Below are 17,308 nucleotides of genomic sequence, written 5' to 3'. Positions count from 1 at the left end.
ATGTGGCTGGGCGCGCGGGGGATGTCGCTCGGAGCCCGCTCGCTCTAGGAGCAGAATTGGGGCAAATTTCCTCTTGTGCAGAGCAGACAACCAAGGCAGACGTCTTTGCTCGAAAATCTGCTCCCGAAAGCAGTGGATGCGCTGTCGGGCGGGAGTTAGAACCGCATCAGGTTCCAGCGGGTCTCCCCCCGGTTTCTCTGACATTCTTTGCTCCAACGTCGCCTTAAAGGGGCAGCCACATTGCTAGGACCCAGCTCTTAAAGCGACAGGAAGATCGATTGGTCTGAAATTCTTAAAGAGACAGGTAAGAGTCGCGGTTGGTAGGGCTGTGCTTTCAGTGTTAGAATTCCTTCTGGGGAGGCCTAGATGCCTGGGAATTTCAGAATATGAGTGAGAGATGGAAAATGGAGGAATGGGGGGGGGGTCATTCCTCCCGAGGGGCGGGGCTTCTGGGCTGCAGGGGAGCGGGAAACATAGGGGGAGGGGCCTGTGGGTCCCGGGGCGGAGCCTCTGGACTCCCGAGCTAGACACGCGTGGGGTTGTGCGCACTAAGGGGCGGGGCGTGTGGATCAAATGAGACGGGTAGATGCCCCGGAGGATTTAGTCTCGTGCGTGGGGGACATTCTCGAAGGCTTTGAGGAAGGGACAGGGAGTAGGAGTCCGGAGCAGAGCCCCTTCCTTGCCCCGGGGCGCGTGTAAACAGCGGCACGTGGACGCAGACTTGGGGGACGCGCGCACGCCCCTTTCCACAGGGACCGCACGGCGTGGGGCGGCGGGTGCAGCTGCGGACAGCGGCTAGACAGGGCGACCCGACTGCATTCCTGGCCAGTGTGTCAGCGCCGCTTCCCGCCCCCTCTGCCGAGATTTCAGATCCTACTCCAGAACTGGGACGCCCTCCTTCTCAGGGAGGGAGCGACTTCCCAGAACGGAGAGGACCAGGGGAAGGGGACGCGTTCCCTCGGCCTGGGGTCCCCAGGCAGTTCCCGCGCGTGGGCGAGAACCCCGGGCGCCGCCCCTGCGGGCTCCGGGACTACAATTCCCAGAGGAGGCGAGGCGGGGAGGCGCCCGATGTCCGTCGCGGAAGCTGCTGGGGATTGTAGTCCCAGTCTCCGACTTTGGGGACTGTTGCTGGAAGTCCAGTAAAGATCCGAGTCGCCCTTTTTACCGACGGGGGAATTGAGGCTCAGAGACCCGAGGGGATACTGATTTATCAAGGCGCTCTTCTCACCTTAGGGGCGGGGCATGTGAGTCTCCCCGGGCCTCTAACCTTCGACCCCTATGGTAGCATCCAAATCATCACTCAAGAAAGGGGAAACTGAGCCTGGAGGGGTGGGGCAGGGACTCGGGAGTCCGCCTCCTGCAGCCACAGCGAGGTGGGAGTCTGAACTCTTAACTGTGTGGCCAGGTCACTCTCGCCTTCCGGACCTCGCCCTTCCTGTCTGTGAAATGGACTTTGGGTGAGTCCAAATGGGAATGTCTCAGTCTGCGTCCTACTCCTCCGGGACTACAAGTCCCAAGGTACTCAAGGCGACCCCGGCTCCCCCTCCCCTCCGGGACCCGCCTCTCTCCAGCGGGAGTCACGTCGTCTAACCTGTTCCCGGCGCCTGCCCCGCCCCATCCTCCGCTCCCCGCAGCCAGAGCCGGAGCCGGAGGAAGCCCCCCGGTGCCAGGATCTGCCCCGGATCCGTGAGTTCCACCCGCCCTGGGGTCCAGCGGCTCTGAAGGAGCTCGACACCCGCGTCCCTGGGAGGACTGGGAGTGGACTCGGACCCCAGGTCCCCGGGCGGAATTGGGTGCGCAGACGCCAGGGTGCTGGGAAGGCGAGAACTCGGATGCCTCATTTACTGGGCAGAAGGAAAGGGGGCTCAGACGCCTGAGTTCTTGGAGTGGAGGGTTCTGACGCCTTGGTCCCGGGGAAACTTTGGAGCTGGGACTCCTGAGTCCCTCGAATTGGGGGCTCTCGGAAGTCTGAGTCCTTGAGTAGAACTGGGGTATCGGATCCCTGAGTCTTGGGCAGAAATGGGAGGCTCAGACTGCTGCGGCGGTGGAAGGGACGGCCATCCTTGCCACCCTCCAGCTGCCTTCTCGCCCGAGGCTCTAGGTCTCCGAGAAGAATTAGGGGTGGGGTGGGGATAGTGGAATCTGGGCCCCTGAAATGGAGCAGGACGAGCACCCGGGGTCCCCCTGGAGGCTGTATCCCGGCGCTCCCCCTCCTTTCCGGATCTGGGGTGGGGGCAAGGGAGGGGAACCGGGGCAGCGCTCCAACCTCCTGTGTGCCGCTGCGCGATCCCCAACATGTCATTAACCGGGGCGTCAGACCTGCCTAACCAGAGGAGGGACCTCCGCCCCAGGGCGCCCCCTGGCGGGGGCGGGGGGCAGCCTCCGATCGTCCCGTGGAGGTGGGAAATATCTGGGTTTCGCTGAGGACCTTCTGGAACCCAGGGCAGAATTCCAGAAGGTGGGATTGGATTCTGGGAGGCTGGCATGGCTGGGTACTATACAGCCACTGCACAGAGAGGAAGAGGGCAAACTGAGCCTTAGAGGTCACACAGGCAGCAGAGTTGGGGGTCAGGATTTGGCCCCCCTTTCCCCTTGCAGCTCCCTGGGGGACGAGATCCCATCCACTCCCACCAGATTTTCTGACTAACCTTCTCCCTCTCAGGGCTCCTCTCCCTGACCCTGCGATGAGAAATGTCACCTCCGCCCCCATGTGTCTGACCCGAGGTAGTGGGAGATAAGGGAGGCACGGACGCTAATTCTGGAGGTGTGCCTGTCCTTGAAGTTGGGGGAGGGCAGGGCCCGGCCCCTCCCTCTGTCTGTCTCCCCCTTCTCTCCACCCCCATGCATCATGTGAGAGGATTAAAAGGTGGGGGGGGGGGGGGGGGGGGAGGAACAGGGGGTTCTGCTGAGAGAAGGAAGAACTTCCTAATGTCTGAGCTTGAAGGGCATTGGGTGATGGCCCGAGATGAAATTAAAAATAATAACTGTGGCTGCCAAGACAGAACTCACAGCGTGCCAGGCTCAGGGCTGGCAGGTACACGGGATGGTTCCCATTGTCTACAGAAGTCTCAGGCAACTGCCCAAGGGTGTCGCTTGCAATGAGGTTTGGTGACCCCACCCTAGGGAATGCCTTCTCCCTACTCCAGCGGGGAAACTGAGGCTGGAGAGCAAGCACAGCCCACACCCTGAGCTTTTGCCACCTTCTGTCTGGAATCTTCCAGGGCTCCCCACGCCCCTGTGCCTAAAGTATTGGGGATGACCACTGGCCAGAACTCAGGAATGTGTGGGGAAAATTTAGGGCTCAGGAAGTAGTGTCACCAGAGGTCAAAACTCAGGGTTTTTACGAATCTCAGGAAGAGTTTACAGGGCCCTTTTAGGGGAAAAGAAATTATTTTGGGTCTTGAGCCCTCAGTCCGTTCGAGACCCTGAGTTATCTTAATGACCAGCCAAGGAAGGCCGGTCATTAAGGATCCTATAGGTGTGAACTTTATTTCACGCTCTGCACTATTCTAAACACAATATAAATTATGTCACTCAAACTTCACACCCCTTTGAGGTGAAGGTGTTAATTCCCCCATTACACACACGAGGAAACTGAGGCACAGAGAAGCTGAATAGCCCATTCCACAGACGTCCACAGAGGGGGAAACCAAGTCAGAACTGTCAGATTCCAACTTGGGTATTCCCAGCCCAGCCTGGCGCTCTGACACGGTTCCTACTGAGGATGATTCCTCCAGGGAGCCCCCCGGGATGCTTAACCTGGCTCGGGTGCCCAGGAAGCCGGGGAAGGAGATCTAGGGGTGGAGGGGAGGAGGGAGCGGAGGCTGGGGCTGGAGCGGAGCCCGGCGGAGAGGACCTGGGGGCGGAGGGCAGGGGCCAGGGAGCAGAGGCGCGGCCCGGGCCACCCCCGCGCCCCGCCCTGCCCGCTCTCCCCTCCGCCGGAGGTGCCGCACCTGCCCGGGCCCGCCGCGCATTCCCGGGGGCTGAGCTCAGGCGCGGTCCGCCCGCCGGGCTGGGGTCGGGCCGTGCCCCGGAGCGCCCCCTGGCGGCCCCGACCCCCCTCCGCCCGCGCCGGCCCCACGCCCAGGTCTGGCATTTCCTTTGCAGCCAGAGGATGTCAGCGTGGGATCTGAGAGTCTTAGAATTTGGGAAGCCTTGAAATGCCCCAAGAACCGCCCGCTGTCAGAATGCTGGCCCTGGACGCTGCATGGGATGGTTCCCTTTTATATTTTAACAGACACTTGCAGAGTGTTTCCTGGGTGTCTCGGATTTTGAAAGCCGAGTTTTCATTCCTGTAGTCCCGGCTTTCTGAGACTCAGTTCTCAGAGCTGTGGTTCCTCTGGCACCGTCTGGACAGTTGGGTTCTCACGACAGTCCTCCAAGGTGGCCTACTATATATCCCCGTTTTACAGACCGAGCGGCCCTCTTATCAGGGTCAGACAGTGATGCAGCCAGATCCGAACCCTGGAAGTCCGGCTTCTTAACTCTTGCTCTTAGCCACTCCACTATGCCCCGCATTCACCTAGACTTTTCTGACAGTGGAATCCTGCGGTAGATAGAACAGTGCATGGAGATGGAGAAATCTAGGCTAGCCAACCTGCGGAATTCTAGAATGTTCCAAAGATAGAGCCTTAGACCGAGCACTTGCAAATAATAGACTCTCAAGCTGAGGGTTTTAGGCTCTGTAGAACTTCACTTACAACCTCAGAGTCCTTACAATTTCAGAATCGAGGCCTCCGAGAGATTGAAGAGACCTCTCAGAATAGCCGATTTGCCTCCTCCTTTCACTCTTGGGGAAACTGAGGCCCGAGGAGTGGAGCGGACTCATCATCACCCAAGGTCACACGCTCCCAACACACCCAGATGAGCCACCAGCCCCAACAGGTTCTGTTCTGAGTTTCCCCAGACACAGGCTGGAAGCAGCATGCCCCAGCCCGCCCCGCGGCCCACGCCTGCACCGCCCAGCCAAAGCTGAGAGGTCGGTGCAGCCGGGGAGGTGGCAGAGCTGATGGGTGTGGTGGCTGCCATGGGATGGGGATGCTGGCCTGACCGGTTCCTGGTGGCCTGGCTCCCTCCCACTGGGCCGGTGACCACAGCGGCCAGCCACCCGTGGCCACCTCCCTGTTGTTCCTGTTAATGCTGAGTCTGTGCAAACCAGGTCTCGTCTGGGTGGGGACTCTGGGGAGAGGAAGCCGAGTGGTCCCTGCCCTCTGGGGCCCCTCCAGTCTGATGGAGATGACCCAGAATGACAAGTTCGATCTGATGGGAAACCTACTATGCTGACTTCTTGCAGGGTGAATTTGAACAAATGTTTCTGAGCCCCACTTTCTTGACTGCCATGGCGGTTTTAACCTTGGAATGAGGTATCGGGTGTAAAGTCTTTGGCACAATTCTCGGAGGCAGTGGCCCCTCAATAAATGGTGGTTTTATTTCATTAGACCCTCAAGCAACCAGCACAGGTCCTGACACAGGACACAGGTGCTGACCGTTGGCAGCACAATTATTATTTTAAAAACTACCCCCAGCATCCAACACACTGTCTGCCTGATCCCTAGTAGGCATTCAGTAATGGATAATTATTATTGCATCCTCTGTGCACTACAGTGCCGACACATAGTAGGTGATCAATGGGTATTGAAGGGATGATTCAAGTCTTATTAGGGCTGAGATAGAGAGATGGGCAAGAAGCCACGTAAAGAGAGTGAATTGTCCCGAGCCTTCCAAGAGGACTTTGAAGGAGCTGGCATTTCCCAGCCCGGGAAGTGGAGGAGCGTAGCGCTTCCAGTGGAAGGAACTAGGAAAGTAAAAGCGCTGCCCGGCTCCTCCTCGCCCAGCTCTGCGGGCGGGGTCTGGAGGGCGCCGTCTAAGAAGTCTGTCCCCGCAGCGCAGGCGCCCCGCTCCGGCCGGCACCATGGACAGCGAGGCGTTCCAGAGCGCGCGGGACCTCCTGGACCTGAACTTCCAGTGTGAGCAAGGGAGGGGGCGGGGCTGGCCGGGGCGGGGCTGGCGAGGGGCAGAGGCGGGGCCCTGGTCCTTACCGCCACTCCCACCCGCGCAGCTCTGGCCATGAAGCACATGGACCTGAAGCAGATGGAGCTGGACACGGCGGCAGCCAAGGTGGACGAACTGACCAAGCAGTTGGAGTCGCTGTGGTCAGACTCGCCGGCGCCTCCTGGCTCGCAGGCCGGAGCCCCCCCTAGGGTGAGCCTGCTGGTCACCCCCCCCCCCCCCCCCCCCCCCCGTCCCCAAAGCCAGCTTCTTTACGCCCAGAGTTCAGGCAGGGCTGCTCCACAGAGGTGTGCAAGTGGTGCGCTATTGAAGGGAACTTTAAAGAAGGGACCAGGTGGAAGTGGACATCCAATGGGACCCTCGGAAGGAAAGGGGCCTTTTTCTAAGCGGCGCAAAGGCCCTGGATGGGCTAGCCTCAGCCCCGGTTTCAGGACTCTCCCCAACACCCCTCACCTGGGCTCCCCGTGCGTTAATCTCCCACTCCAACTCCCCTTAGTTGATTTTTGATGACCTCTTTTGATCACCTACCAACGCCTCTACTAATGTCTCCTTTGACCCCTCAATATCCAGGCCTCCCCACAGCTGTCCCGGTACAGCTCCAGCCCGGTCCTTGACCCCTTCGGCAGCCGCGGGTCCCCCCGAAAGACGACCACCGACGGCGCAGACACCTCGTTCGGACGCTCCGAGAGCGCCCCGACTCTGCACTACAGCCCGCTGTCCCCTAAGGGCCGGCCGTCGTCCCCGCGCACCCCGCTCTACCTGCAGCCGGACGCCTACGGCACCCTGGACCGCGCGCCCTCGCCCCGGCAGCGCGCCTTCGATGGCGCGGGCAGCTCCCTCGGCCGCGCGCCCTCTCCGCGGCCCGGCGGGGGCCCGCTGCGCCAGCAGGGTCCCCCCGCGCCCTTCGACTTCCTGGGCCGCGCTGGTTCCCCCCGTGGCAGCCCCCTGGCCGAGGGGCCCCAGGCCTTCTTCCCCGAGCGGGGTCCCTCGCCGCGCCCCTCGCTCTCGGGCTACGACGGGCCGGCGGCCTTCGGGGGCCCCCTGCTGGGCGCGGGCGGCAGCGCCTTCGCCCCGCCTCTGCGCGCGCAAGGTGAACCAGGGGGCCGGACTTGGGGGGTGGGAGGGGTGCGCGGCCGGGACCAGCCTTCCCCCTTATCCCCCTTCGCCCCCTCTCCCCAGACGACCTGACGCTGCGCCGACGGCCCCCCAAAGCCTGGAACGAGTCTGACCTAGACGTGGCTTACGAGAAGAAGTCTTCGCAGTCAGGGACTTATGAACGTGAGTGATGGGAGGCCGGGGGAGTGGGGGAGGCAGAAGAAAGCACCCCCCCGCAAGACCCTAATGATTCCCCCTTCGCAGGCTTGGATGTCTTTGCGCGGCCCTCCTCGCCGGGCCCGCAGCTGTTGCCCTGGAGAGAAAGCAGCCTGGACGGGCTGGGGGCCTCCAGCAAGGTGAGGGGCGGCTGGGGAGGGGCTGGTGGGCAAGGGCCGGGAGCGGGATCAGGGTCAGTCTCTCCCTCCTGGCTTCGCCCTCAGTTTCCGTGCCCTTCCCCACGCTCTTCCTTCTTTACCCTGGGTCCCACCTTCTCCCTGACCCTCTTTCCGCTCCCTCACTCCCTCTGGCTTCCCTCCCCTCCTCTCCCTTCTCCCCTTTTGCCCATTCCTCCCTCCTCTCCCCCCACCCCCTTTCCTTACTGTTCCTTTATCCCCATCTTCCTCCCACCTGAGCCCCTTCGTCTTTCCCTCCTTCCCTCTTTCCGCCCCAGGACAACCTCACCAGCGCCACCCTGCCTCGCAATTACAAGGTCTCCCCTCTGGCCAACGACAGGCGTTCCGATGTGGGCAGCTACCGCCGATCGCTGGGCTCAGCGGGGCCATCAGGCACTTTGCCCCGCAGCTGGCAGCCTGTCAGCCGCATCCCCATGCCTCCGTCCAGCCCCCAGCCCCGCGCGGCCCCTCGCCAGCGCCCCATCCCCCTCAGCATGATATTCAAGCTGCAGAACGCCTTCTGGGAGCATGGGGCCAGCAGGGCCATGCTCCCTGGCTCCCCCATCTTCTCCAGAGCTCCCCCGCCCAAGCTCCCTCCCCAGCCCCAGGCGCCCCCCCAGCCCCAGCTACCCCCCCAATCTCAGCCCCAACCACAACCTCAGCCTCAGTCCCAGCCTCAACCCCCTGCCTCAGCCCCCCAGCCCTCCCAACAGACCTGGTCCCCTTTGAGCGAAGGTGAGTCAGCAGTGGGGGGCCCAGAGGGCTTGGGGAAGGGAGGACAAATGGCTGGGACCACACCAGTTGAGGAAGCCATCACAGCCAAACCCCTGTGTGCAGACACTGCCCCTGCAGACAGCTAGGCCAGATGAGCTTGGGAATTTGCTTAGGAACCAGGGATAGTGCAGCAGTCAAGCATGGACCCTGGAGTCGGACTGCCTAGCTCCATGCTGTGTGACCTTGGGCAAGTCACTTAACCTCTCTGGACCTCAATTTCCTTGAGCATAAAAGATGAATGATGATAGAACCTATCTTATCGGGATACGGTGTTAGATTACTTAATCCATATGCAGTCCTTAAAATAGAGCCTGATGTATAGTAAGCCCTTGATAGCTGTCGTATTAGTTATAATAACTATTAATATTTTTTGGTGTGAGACCGGTGCAGGGCCTGGAGTTAAGCAGAGTGGGTTTTGAGCCCCTCTCCACCACTGACTTGCTGTGTAACTCCAGATAAATTAGTTAACCTCTCTGAGCGTCCATTTTCTCATCTGTGAAGAGAGATTGATAATACCTACCTCATGGATTATGATGGGCATTCAATGGAATAATGTATTGGGAGTCATCATTATTTCTACCTACTTTAGAAGCTCTGATAGAGAGAAATAAGAAGAGAGCATCAAGCACCAAGATTCTGGTCCCAGCAGGAGTTTTGTGCCCAAGATGTTAGGCGAGGAAATTCTTAGAATCTTAGAAAGCCTAGTCTGTCACGATGGTAGGCACACAGATTCTGGAGTCCGATAGAACTGAGTTCAGATCCCAACTGTGTGGCTTTGGGCAACTGACTTGCCCTCTCTGAACTCAGTTTCCCTTTCTGTAATAAGGAGATGATAGCCAGATCTACCTCACAAGGTAGTGGTGAGAATTCAGTAGGACAGGCACGGAAAGTGCCGAGTACATGCTAAGTGCTTGACTCATGGGAGATGTCATCATTGTATATTATTCACAGCCCAGGCAAAGTGTAGCCCAGAGAGAGCAAGGAACTTCCCTGAGGTGACACAGCAAATTGGGTGCTGCTTGCAGGTCCTGGAAGTTGTGGGGAGGGAGTCTTGGGGGTCGCCCAGGGAACCCTCCTCTGATGGGGCTCTTAATCCTTCTAGGCACCCCCAAACCACCCTCTGAGCTGGAGCCTGAGCCAGAGCTGGAGGGGCTGCTGACGCCAGTGCTGGAGGCTGGCGATGCAGATGAAGGCGCTGTAACTCGGCCCCTCAGCCCCACACGGCTGCAGCCAGCGCTGCCGCCTGAGGCACAGTCGGTGCCTGAGCTGGAGGAGGTGGCACGGGTGCTGGCGGAGATTCCACGGCCCCTCAAACGCAGGGGCTCCATGGAGCAGAGCCCTGCTGTAGCCCTGCCTCCCACCCACAAGAAGCAATACCAGCAGATCATTAACCGCCTCTTCCATCGGCACGGCGGGCCTGGGGGGCCTGAGCCCGAGCTGTCCCCCATCACTGAGGGATCTGAGGCCAGGGCGGGGCCCCCTGCTCCTGCCCCACCAGCTCCCATACCACCCCCGGCCCCGCCCCAGAGCAGCCCACCAGAGCAGCCGCAGAGCATGGTAAGTAACATAGGAGGAAACGGGGGTGTAGCAGTTAGCATATGGGAGTGACCCTTCCCTTTGAGGACCGCTGGAAATTGCACACATCCCATCTGCCGCATCCCATTGGCCAGGAACCCAGCCTCAAGGGAGCCTGGGAAATGTAGTCCTTAATCTAGGTGTGCCCATCCTCAGAAGCAAGGGAGAGTATATATGGAGGGGCGTCTGGAAGTCTTGGCCGCACAGAGACTTTCTCTGCTCCTCCCCGATAACTTGCCCCCCAGGGCATCCTTTAGGAATCTCGGAGTCTTACAACTTGGAGGTGACTGCGTCTTGGCACGACAGTGGGTTTATTCTGGGACTTGGAAAGCCTGCCTGAGTCAAGGCAATCACCATTTCTCTCCCCGGGTGCCATACAGGATCTCGGGTCTGCCTCCTCTGGGGATCTGCTCTCTCCTCTGACATCTCAGCCACCCGGGCTGTGGCTAGAAATGGCCCACCCAGCCCTGACTCACAGTGACCTCTCAGTTCAAGTCCATGGTGTCCTCTGACTCCACTCAGAGCTGCTTCCATTCAAATTTTCAAGAGTGCGTCTCTGGTCTCTGAGGCTGTGGGTGTTGTGGTTAAGTGCACCAGCTGCAGAGCTCGGCTGCCAGGGTTCAAATCCCAGCTCTGCAGCACTTAGCTGTGCAACCTTAGGCAAGACACTTAACCTCTCTGGGCCTCCGTTTCCTCATCTGTAAAAGAGGGGTGAGAATAACCATAGGGTTGCTATGAGGATTAATATATTAATATAGTGCATTTTGCCTTGGGGTGGGGAGTGTAGTCACATGAAACAGTCCTGATCGCTCAGTGTGGGTAGACAGATGGAGGAGAACAATTCCCAGGGAAGAAATGGGGACCAGGTAGACACCCCAAAATGCCTATTCCCAGGCCCTCTCGAGGGTGGAGCCAAGAAATGTTGAGGCTCAGGGTCTTGAAATCAAGAACGGAAGAAATGGTCTTGAAATGGTCAAGTGGCACAAAGTCCCAGCCACAGAGAAACCTGAAAACTCACAGAATGCAAGAATTCAGTCCTGGCACCCCCACCTCAGAACAGTGACATTTCAGAATCCTGGAGCCCTGGAGGTTTGAAGAACAGGATCTTAGAATTTAAAAGTTACTAACACAGACCCTGGTTGTTACTGATTCTTGAAGCCATCACAACTGAAAATTAGAGACTCTTATCACTTGAATCATAAAATCACACATTAGTGCACTAACGTGTTGTAAAACAGGATTATATTTTCACTGAACACTTCCCACTGGAAAGGAATACACAAAGGCCACAGAAACTGGGAGGAAATAGATCAAAGTGAAATCAAGAGGCCAAAATGACAGCACTCAGAACCGTGCTTAACATTTTGAGTATTTCCTCCCAATATTTTGGCGTGAAATTCTAACCATCAAATATTAAAGTTCTCAATCACAGAATCTTGGGGGCGTAATGTCCTGGGTCCTTGGCAATTTGAAATGACACAACAGCATTTCCGGACTCAGGACATATTGGAAACTTGAAATAACTGAGTATGGGAGAATTTTGAAATTCTTGGGCTCTTGAGATCTCTGAATTCTAGAATCTTGAGATCACGGACAGCCAAGACCAGAATCCTGAATGCTACGTGCTCAGAATAAATCAGCCTTGCAGGAGGGCACTTGAAAATCAACAATAAGAACGCACAAGGAGTAATATGATAAATATTCTAATTCCAACCATCTGGAATGAACACTTGGTAACATTTTTGTCATGCGTGCTTCATACCATTTATTTTTTATAAAAGAAATGAGACTGTGGATGGGTTGAATATCTGGCTTGCACGATCATCAGTTCCAGGGTCTTCCAGCTTCCTCTCGCGTCTCAGGGCGCAGCATTGCAAAATCAACGGGCGCCCTGACTGTTGGAGGGAACCGGAGGCTGCGGAACTGAGGCGCCCCCTCCGCCTGGCGCTCTGGACTCAGGCTCTGGACCTCCCTGGGTTCCCTCGCAGCCCTCCTTCTGTCTAGTTGGATGACCTGGAGTAGCTGCCGCCTGGTCCCTGAGTCTGTGTTTCCCACTCTGAGTAATGGGGGAATTGATAATCCCTCCAAGTCACTGAAGCCCGCCCCACCCCTCTCCGCCCTGTCTCCCAGGAGATGCGCTCCGTGCTGCGGAAGGTGGGCTCCCCGCGCAAGGCCCGCCGCGCGCGCCTCAACCCTCTGGTGCTGCTGCTGGACGCGGCGCTGACCGGGGAGCTGGAGGTGGTGCAGCAGGCGGTGAAGGAGGTGAGCGCCGCCAAGGGGCAGGCTGGCGGGCTGGGGGCGGCGGGCGCGGGATGGCAGCCGCGGGACTGAGCCTCCTGGTCCCCCGGCTCCACCCCCACCCCCAGATGAACGACCCGAGCCAGCCCAACGAGGAGGGCATCACCGCCCTGCACAACGCCATCTGCGGCGCCAACTACCCCATCGTGGACTTCCTCATCGCGGCCGGCGCCAACGTCAACTCCCCCGACAGCCACGGCTGGTGAGCCCTGCCCGGCGGGGCGGCGTGGGGCGGGGAGCGCGCGGCGGCCCGGGGCCCCGCGGGCAAACGCGCGGCCTCACGCACGCCTCCCGCGCCTAGGACACCGTTGCACTGCGCGGCGTCGTGCAACGACACGGCCATCTGCACGGCGCTGGTGCAGCACGGCGCGGCGATCTTCGCCACCACCATAAGCGACGGCGCCACCGCCATCGAGAAGTGCGACCCCTACCGCGAGGGTTACGCGGACTGCGCCACTTACCTGGCAGGTGCGAGGCGAGGCGGGGCTGGGCCACCTCTGGGGGAGCGGGTCGTGGGGACGGAGCCGCCCAGCTGGCAAGTGTTGGGGGGAGGGCGCTGCAGACTGCCACTCAGGAGGGAGAGGACGTGGGGGCTGTGCCAACCATGTGGCCGCATCGCAGAGCAGGGGGCTGCGGGATGGAGCCCCCGCCAGGTTGGGGGACTGGATCTCCCACGCGGCAGGTGCAAGCAAGGTGTGCGGGGGGAACGGATCTTCACCTTCGAGGGAGAGGGGGACACGGGGGTGTACCGCAGGCTAGACACCTGCGGGGAGAACGGTGGTCGTGGAGATTTCGCCCTTCATCCGCTCTCTCACCTGGGGGGCGGGGTTGGACGTTCCGACTATACCATCTACCTGGCGTAAGGCTGGGCAGGGCGGCTGTGCTTACCTGTGGGAGATACAGTACCATACAGCCGGCAGGTGAGCAGGCCGTGGCTTCTGGGGACGGGCCTGGGGACTCTTCCACTTGGAGGGAGACACGAGGCTGTACCATTTATCTCCGGCAGGGGCGCCACATGACCTAGGCTGGCGATGGGAGGAACGAGGCAGGCTGCCCCGTGGGGCGGTAGGGTCTGTATTGCACACCTGGAGGGGCGAATTGCACCCTAGGGGGCGTTAGGAACTTCGCAGAGGTGGAGAAAGGCAGACTGCGGGAACTGGGGGTGGGACAGTGTATTTGAGAGGAGAGCCCAATGGGGCTCCGTGGCAGCCTGCTGTGCCACCCCTGGCAGGAGGTGGGTGACAGCCGTGGGGCTGTAGCAACTGCCTTCCGGTGAGCCGGGCAGACGGGGCCTGGATCGCTGGGCGGGAAGCAGGCCGTCCCCTGAAGAGGGGGCGGGCTGTAACCTTTGAGTGTGAGGATGGCGCCATTACACCTTTGTCACAGGTAGGTCGAGCCTGGGAGATGTGAGGATCACTGCTCCGAAGAGGAGAGTTCAGTGAGGGCGAAACAGAGATTGGACAGCACCCGGGTGGGGAGGGGAGGAGAAACTGGACCCCAGTGGACTGAACCACTAAGGAAGGGGAACGTGGTGGACTATACCATCTGGGAATGGGGCTAAATCCTTGCTGGAAATGTTACCACTTAAGGGTCGGGGGGCTTGAGTGAGCTGGACCTTCTGGAGAAGTTGTTACATCCTCTTCGGAGACTTTATCACTTGGGGCGGGGGGGGGGTCCGGGGAAGCAGTGTGGACTGCACCATCTGCAAAGGGGGAGATGGGAGCACTTAGGGGAGGAGGGGTCGGGCTGTACCATCCGAAGGAGGGGTTGAGAGCTCTATGTAGACTGTACCATTTCCGCGGGGGGTGCAGGCGACTGGACCTCTGCGAGTGATGCGGGGACTTCTCAGTGTACAGGAGGGAGTGGGGACCACTGACCCTGCCTCGGGGTGGCGGGGGGAGTTGGCCTAACGATGCACCCCAGCGTTCTCGAATTTCAGAGACTGCCAGTGTCGGCAGCTGACTCCAGCGCAAGCGCCCCTCTTCAGACAGGGGTACACGAGTTCTCAGGTGTCTCGTCCCCCAGCAAGGGCAGGCACCAGATCCCAAGGCGCGTCCCTGTCCCCAGTGTGTCTGGTGCCCCTGAGTGTTCCTGGTCCCCCTCGACCGGCGCTCACGATCCTGGCCGCTTGGTGTTTCAGACGTGGAGCAGAGCATGGGGCTGATGCACAACGGCGTGGTGTACGCGCTCTGGGACTACAGCGCCGAGTTCGGGGACGAGCTGTCCTTCCGCGAGGGCGAGTCGGTCACCGTGCTGCGGAGGGACGGGCCGGAGGAGACAGACTGGTGGTGGGCCGCGCTGCACGGCCAGGAGGGCTATGTGCCCCGTAACTACTTCGGGGTGAGCCCAGAAGAGACGTCATGCGGGCCTCTAGGGAAAGGGGTGATGCCACAGGAAGAAGAGGGGGCGGGCGAGAGGGACAGTCCATTATAGGGGAGGGGAGGGGGTCAAAAGAGTCCATTATCGATCGTGGGGAGGTGAGGAAAAGCCCACTATAGTAATGGGGGGAGATAAAGAAAAGTCGACTGGTTCATGTTCAACCAAATATTTTTATTGTCATCCCTTAATATATTAATGGGGAGCAATGAAAAATCCCATCTGAACGACGAGGGAAAAGTTAAAGAATTGTCCATTATAGGCCTGGTGGTGAGAAAACTTTTGTGACAGGCATTGGACAGGGTGAGGAAGAATTCGTTAGTAAAATTACGGTAGAATTGAGGGAGATTCTGCTATGTTACGGGAGGAGACCAGGATCTCTGTTCCTAGGAGAGAAGAAGATCCTTTTAATTTGGGGTGGATGGAGGTGGGTCCCAACTGGATAGCCGTGGTGGTGGGGAGAAGCCGTCTGGGAGACTCAGAATATTCCATTTCATCAACGGGCTGGTAATTGGAACGCTGCATCTGGTGCTTGGAGGCGTCAGGTGACTGCTTTAAATTTGGGGGTGGAATAAGGGGCCGTGAGCTCCTGGAGCCTGAAGTCCCTGTCTTGCCTCAGCTCTTCCCCAGGGTGAAGCCTCAGAGGAATAAGGTGTAGCTGGGAGAGGATGTTTCCCAGGGAGACTGGAGGAAGCTGCCCGCCTTGGCTCCACACCTCCCTCTCCGTGACTGCCGCATCTCCCCGGTCCCAAGGCCTGCAGGGGTGGGGTCCTTGCTGCCAGCTCTCTGCTTCCCTGGAACCCCCCGGGGGGAGAAGCCCCAGCCTTAAGTTTAGAAACCTGCCTTAGCGGTGGGAGGTTGTGGTGGGAATCACTGGGGGCAAGAGAGGACCCCACACACCCATTTGCCAAATCAGATCCGGTCCAAAGTGCCACCCACTCCTACTGGCAACCCCTCCCCCTCCCTCACAGCAAGCCAACCCACCATCCCACCCTGGGATGGGTCACCTCCACTGGATTTCCCCGGGAGTCACCTCCACCCCCATCTCTCCCAGCAGCCTCTGGGGCAGGGGAGGCACATTGGTCTCTCCCAAGGTCCCAGCCCCACCTCCCCCCATCAAGTGCCTTCACACAGCACTGGTCTTATACCAAAATGGGGAAGTTTTTCTTTATAAATAAAGGTAGTTTGCACAGAAATTGACTTTCTCCTCTTTGATTCCTCCTGACTTAATAAGTGCTTCTCCTTGGTACTATTTTTGGCAAGCCAATCTTAAAAAGGCATTATTATATTATATTATATTATATTATATTATATTATATTATATTATATTATATGGCAACCTTTCTAAGGCATTTCCCCTATGCAAATCCATCTTTCCTCTTTTAAATACGCCTGATTTATTTTTTTTAGTGTCTTGATCTTTTTTCATGGCTTGGGTTCCTTTTAAGCACAGTACTTTTATAGTATCTGTCTGATAATTCCATCGTCTGAGTGTGGGGCCCTCTACTCCTGTGGTTGGTTGCATCTGCTGGTTCTCGCTCATGGTAGATTGTTTCCTTGTGGCGATGAAGTTACGGTGTGTGAGGTCGTCCTCAACAGGGCTTTATCTGATGGAAATCCACGTGGCCTTGTTGAGGGTACAACGCTGAAGAGTGGTTTTCCTTTGCTTCTGCCCCATTTCTTTATTTCATCATCTGCTCCTTGAAGATTTTTGACAAAGCACGAACGTTTATTTCTTCTGCGTATTTTTTGACAGATCATAAAGCTACAGCATTGTCATCGTCTGCGACATCCAGTACAACCGCCACCAACCTCATGTGACTGTTTACATTGAGATTAAATACAAATTAAGGGTTTAGTTCCTCAGTCACACCAGCCACTTTTCAAGTGCTCAGTGGGTGAGGATAGAGAACAGTTTCATCATTCCAGAAAGTTCTGTTGGATAAGAGCTGGTATACAACATTTCCATTGTCCACAAGCTCTAACATTGTGCTCCTTCCCAGTCAATGCATACATGTCCCCCTCCCCAGGGGTAACCACAGATCTGAATTCCATCACATCAGTTTTCATGAATATCCTTTAAAAACCAAACATTACTAAGGGGGTTATAGCAAGAAAAAGCAGTTGTCTGTGTTCCCTCTCCCCACTCTTCTGTCTGCTCTCCAGAGGCCACCTCTTTTCAGCTGCTTTAGCTGTTTCTCCTGCTATTTTCTTTCATGTCTCTAAATAATATGTTGACATTGCTACTTCTTCTTTTTTTTTTTTTTTTTTGAGGAAGATTGGCCCTGAGCTAACATCTGCCGTTAATCTTCCTCTTTTTGCTGAGGAAGACTGGCCCTGAGCTCACATCCGTGCCCATCTTCCTCTGCTTTATATATGGGACGCCTGCCACAGCATGGTGTGCCAAGTGGTGCCATGTCCACACCCAGTATCCGAACTGACGAACCCTGGGCCGCCAAAGTGGAACGTGTGCATTTAACCTCTGTGCCACCAGGCCCACCCCAGACATTGCTACTTCTTGACTTATCTGTTGAAGACATTCTCTACTGACTCCCTGGTACAGTAGATGATGCTTGAGCTCTGTTAGGCTAATCCCATTTCCCCCTTCCCAACAAAATCATATCATAATTTTTTTTTAAAGATTTTATCTTTTCTTTTTCTCCCCAAAGCCCCCTGATACATAATTGTGTGTTTTTAGTTGTGGGTCCTTCTAGTTGTGGCATGTGGAATGCTGCCTCAGCATGGTTTGATGAGCGGTGCCGTGTCTGGACCCAGGATCTGAACTGGCG

At 57.8% G+C, this 17,308-nt stretch overlaps 1 protein-coding gene across 12 annotated transcripts; it reads left to right on the top strand.

Moving 5' to 3' along the window:
- Window positions 1-52: 52 nt before the first annotated feature.
- Window positions 53-15,715, top strand: PPP1R13L (protein phosphatase 1 regulatory subunit 13 like). Of its 12 annotated transcripts, none has more exons than XM_070224646.1 (14): window positions 243-304; window positions 4,726-4,884; window positions 5,885-5,966; window positions 6,059-6,201; window positions 6,580-7,099; window positions 7,189-7,287; window positions 7,369-7,460; window positions 7,775-8,231; window positions 9,373-9,827; window positions 11,976-12,107; window positions 12,212-12,345; window positions 12,445-12,611; window positions 14,284-14,483; window positions 15,139-15,715. In XM_070224646.1, exons 2-14 carry the CDS (start codon window positions 4,864-4,866, stop codon window positions 15,175-15,177), a joined length of 2,541 nt encoding a protein of 846 aa, XP_070080747.1. In that variant the 5' UTR covers window positions 243-304; window positions 4,726-4,863; the 3' UTR covers window positions 15,178-15,715. The 12 variants fall into 12 exon arrangements, with proteins under 12 accessions (XP_070080741.1, XP_070080740.1, XP_070080747.1 ...); XM_070224641.1 differs by lacking the exon at window positions 243-304 and adding an exon at window positions 1,552-1,686 and having other exon boundaries at window positions 5,890-5,966; XM_070224643.1 differs by lacking the exon at window positions 243-304 and adding an exon at window positions 1,552-1,686.
- The last annotated feature ends 1,593 nt before the right edge of the window (window positions 15,716-17,308 follow it).

The sequence above is a fragment of the Equus caballus genome, chromosome 10 (assembly GCF_041296265.1).
Source record: "Equus caballus isolate H_3958 breed thoroughbred chromosome 10, TB-T2T, whole genome shotgun sequence".
In the NCBI taxonomy this organism is placed as follows: domain Eukaryota; kingdom Metazoa; phylum Chordata; class Mammalia; order Perissodactyla; family Equidae; genus Equus; species Equus caballus.
This window is presented reverse-complemented; position numbering and strand designations above follow the sequence as displayed.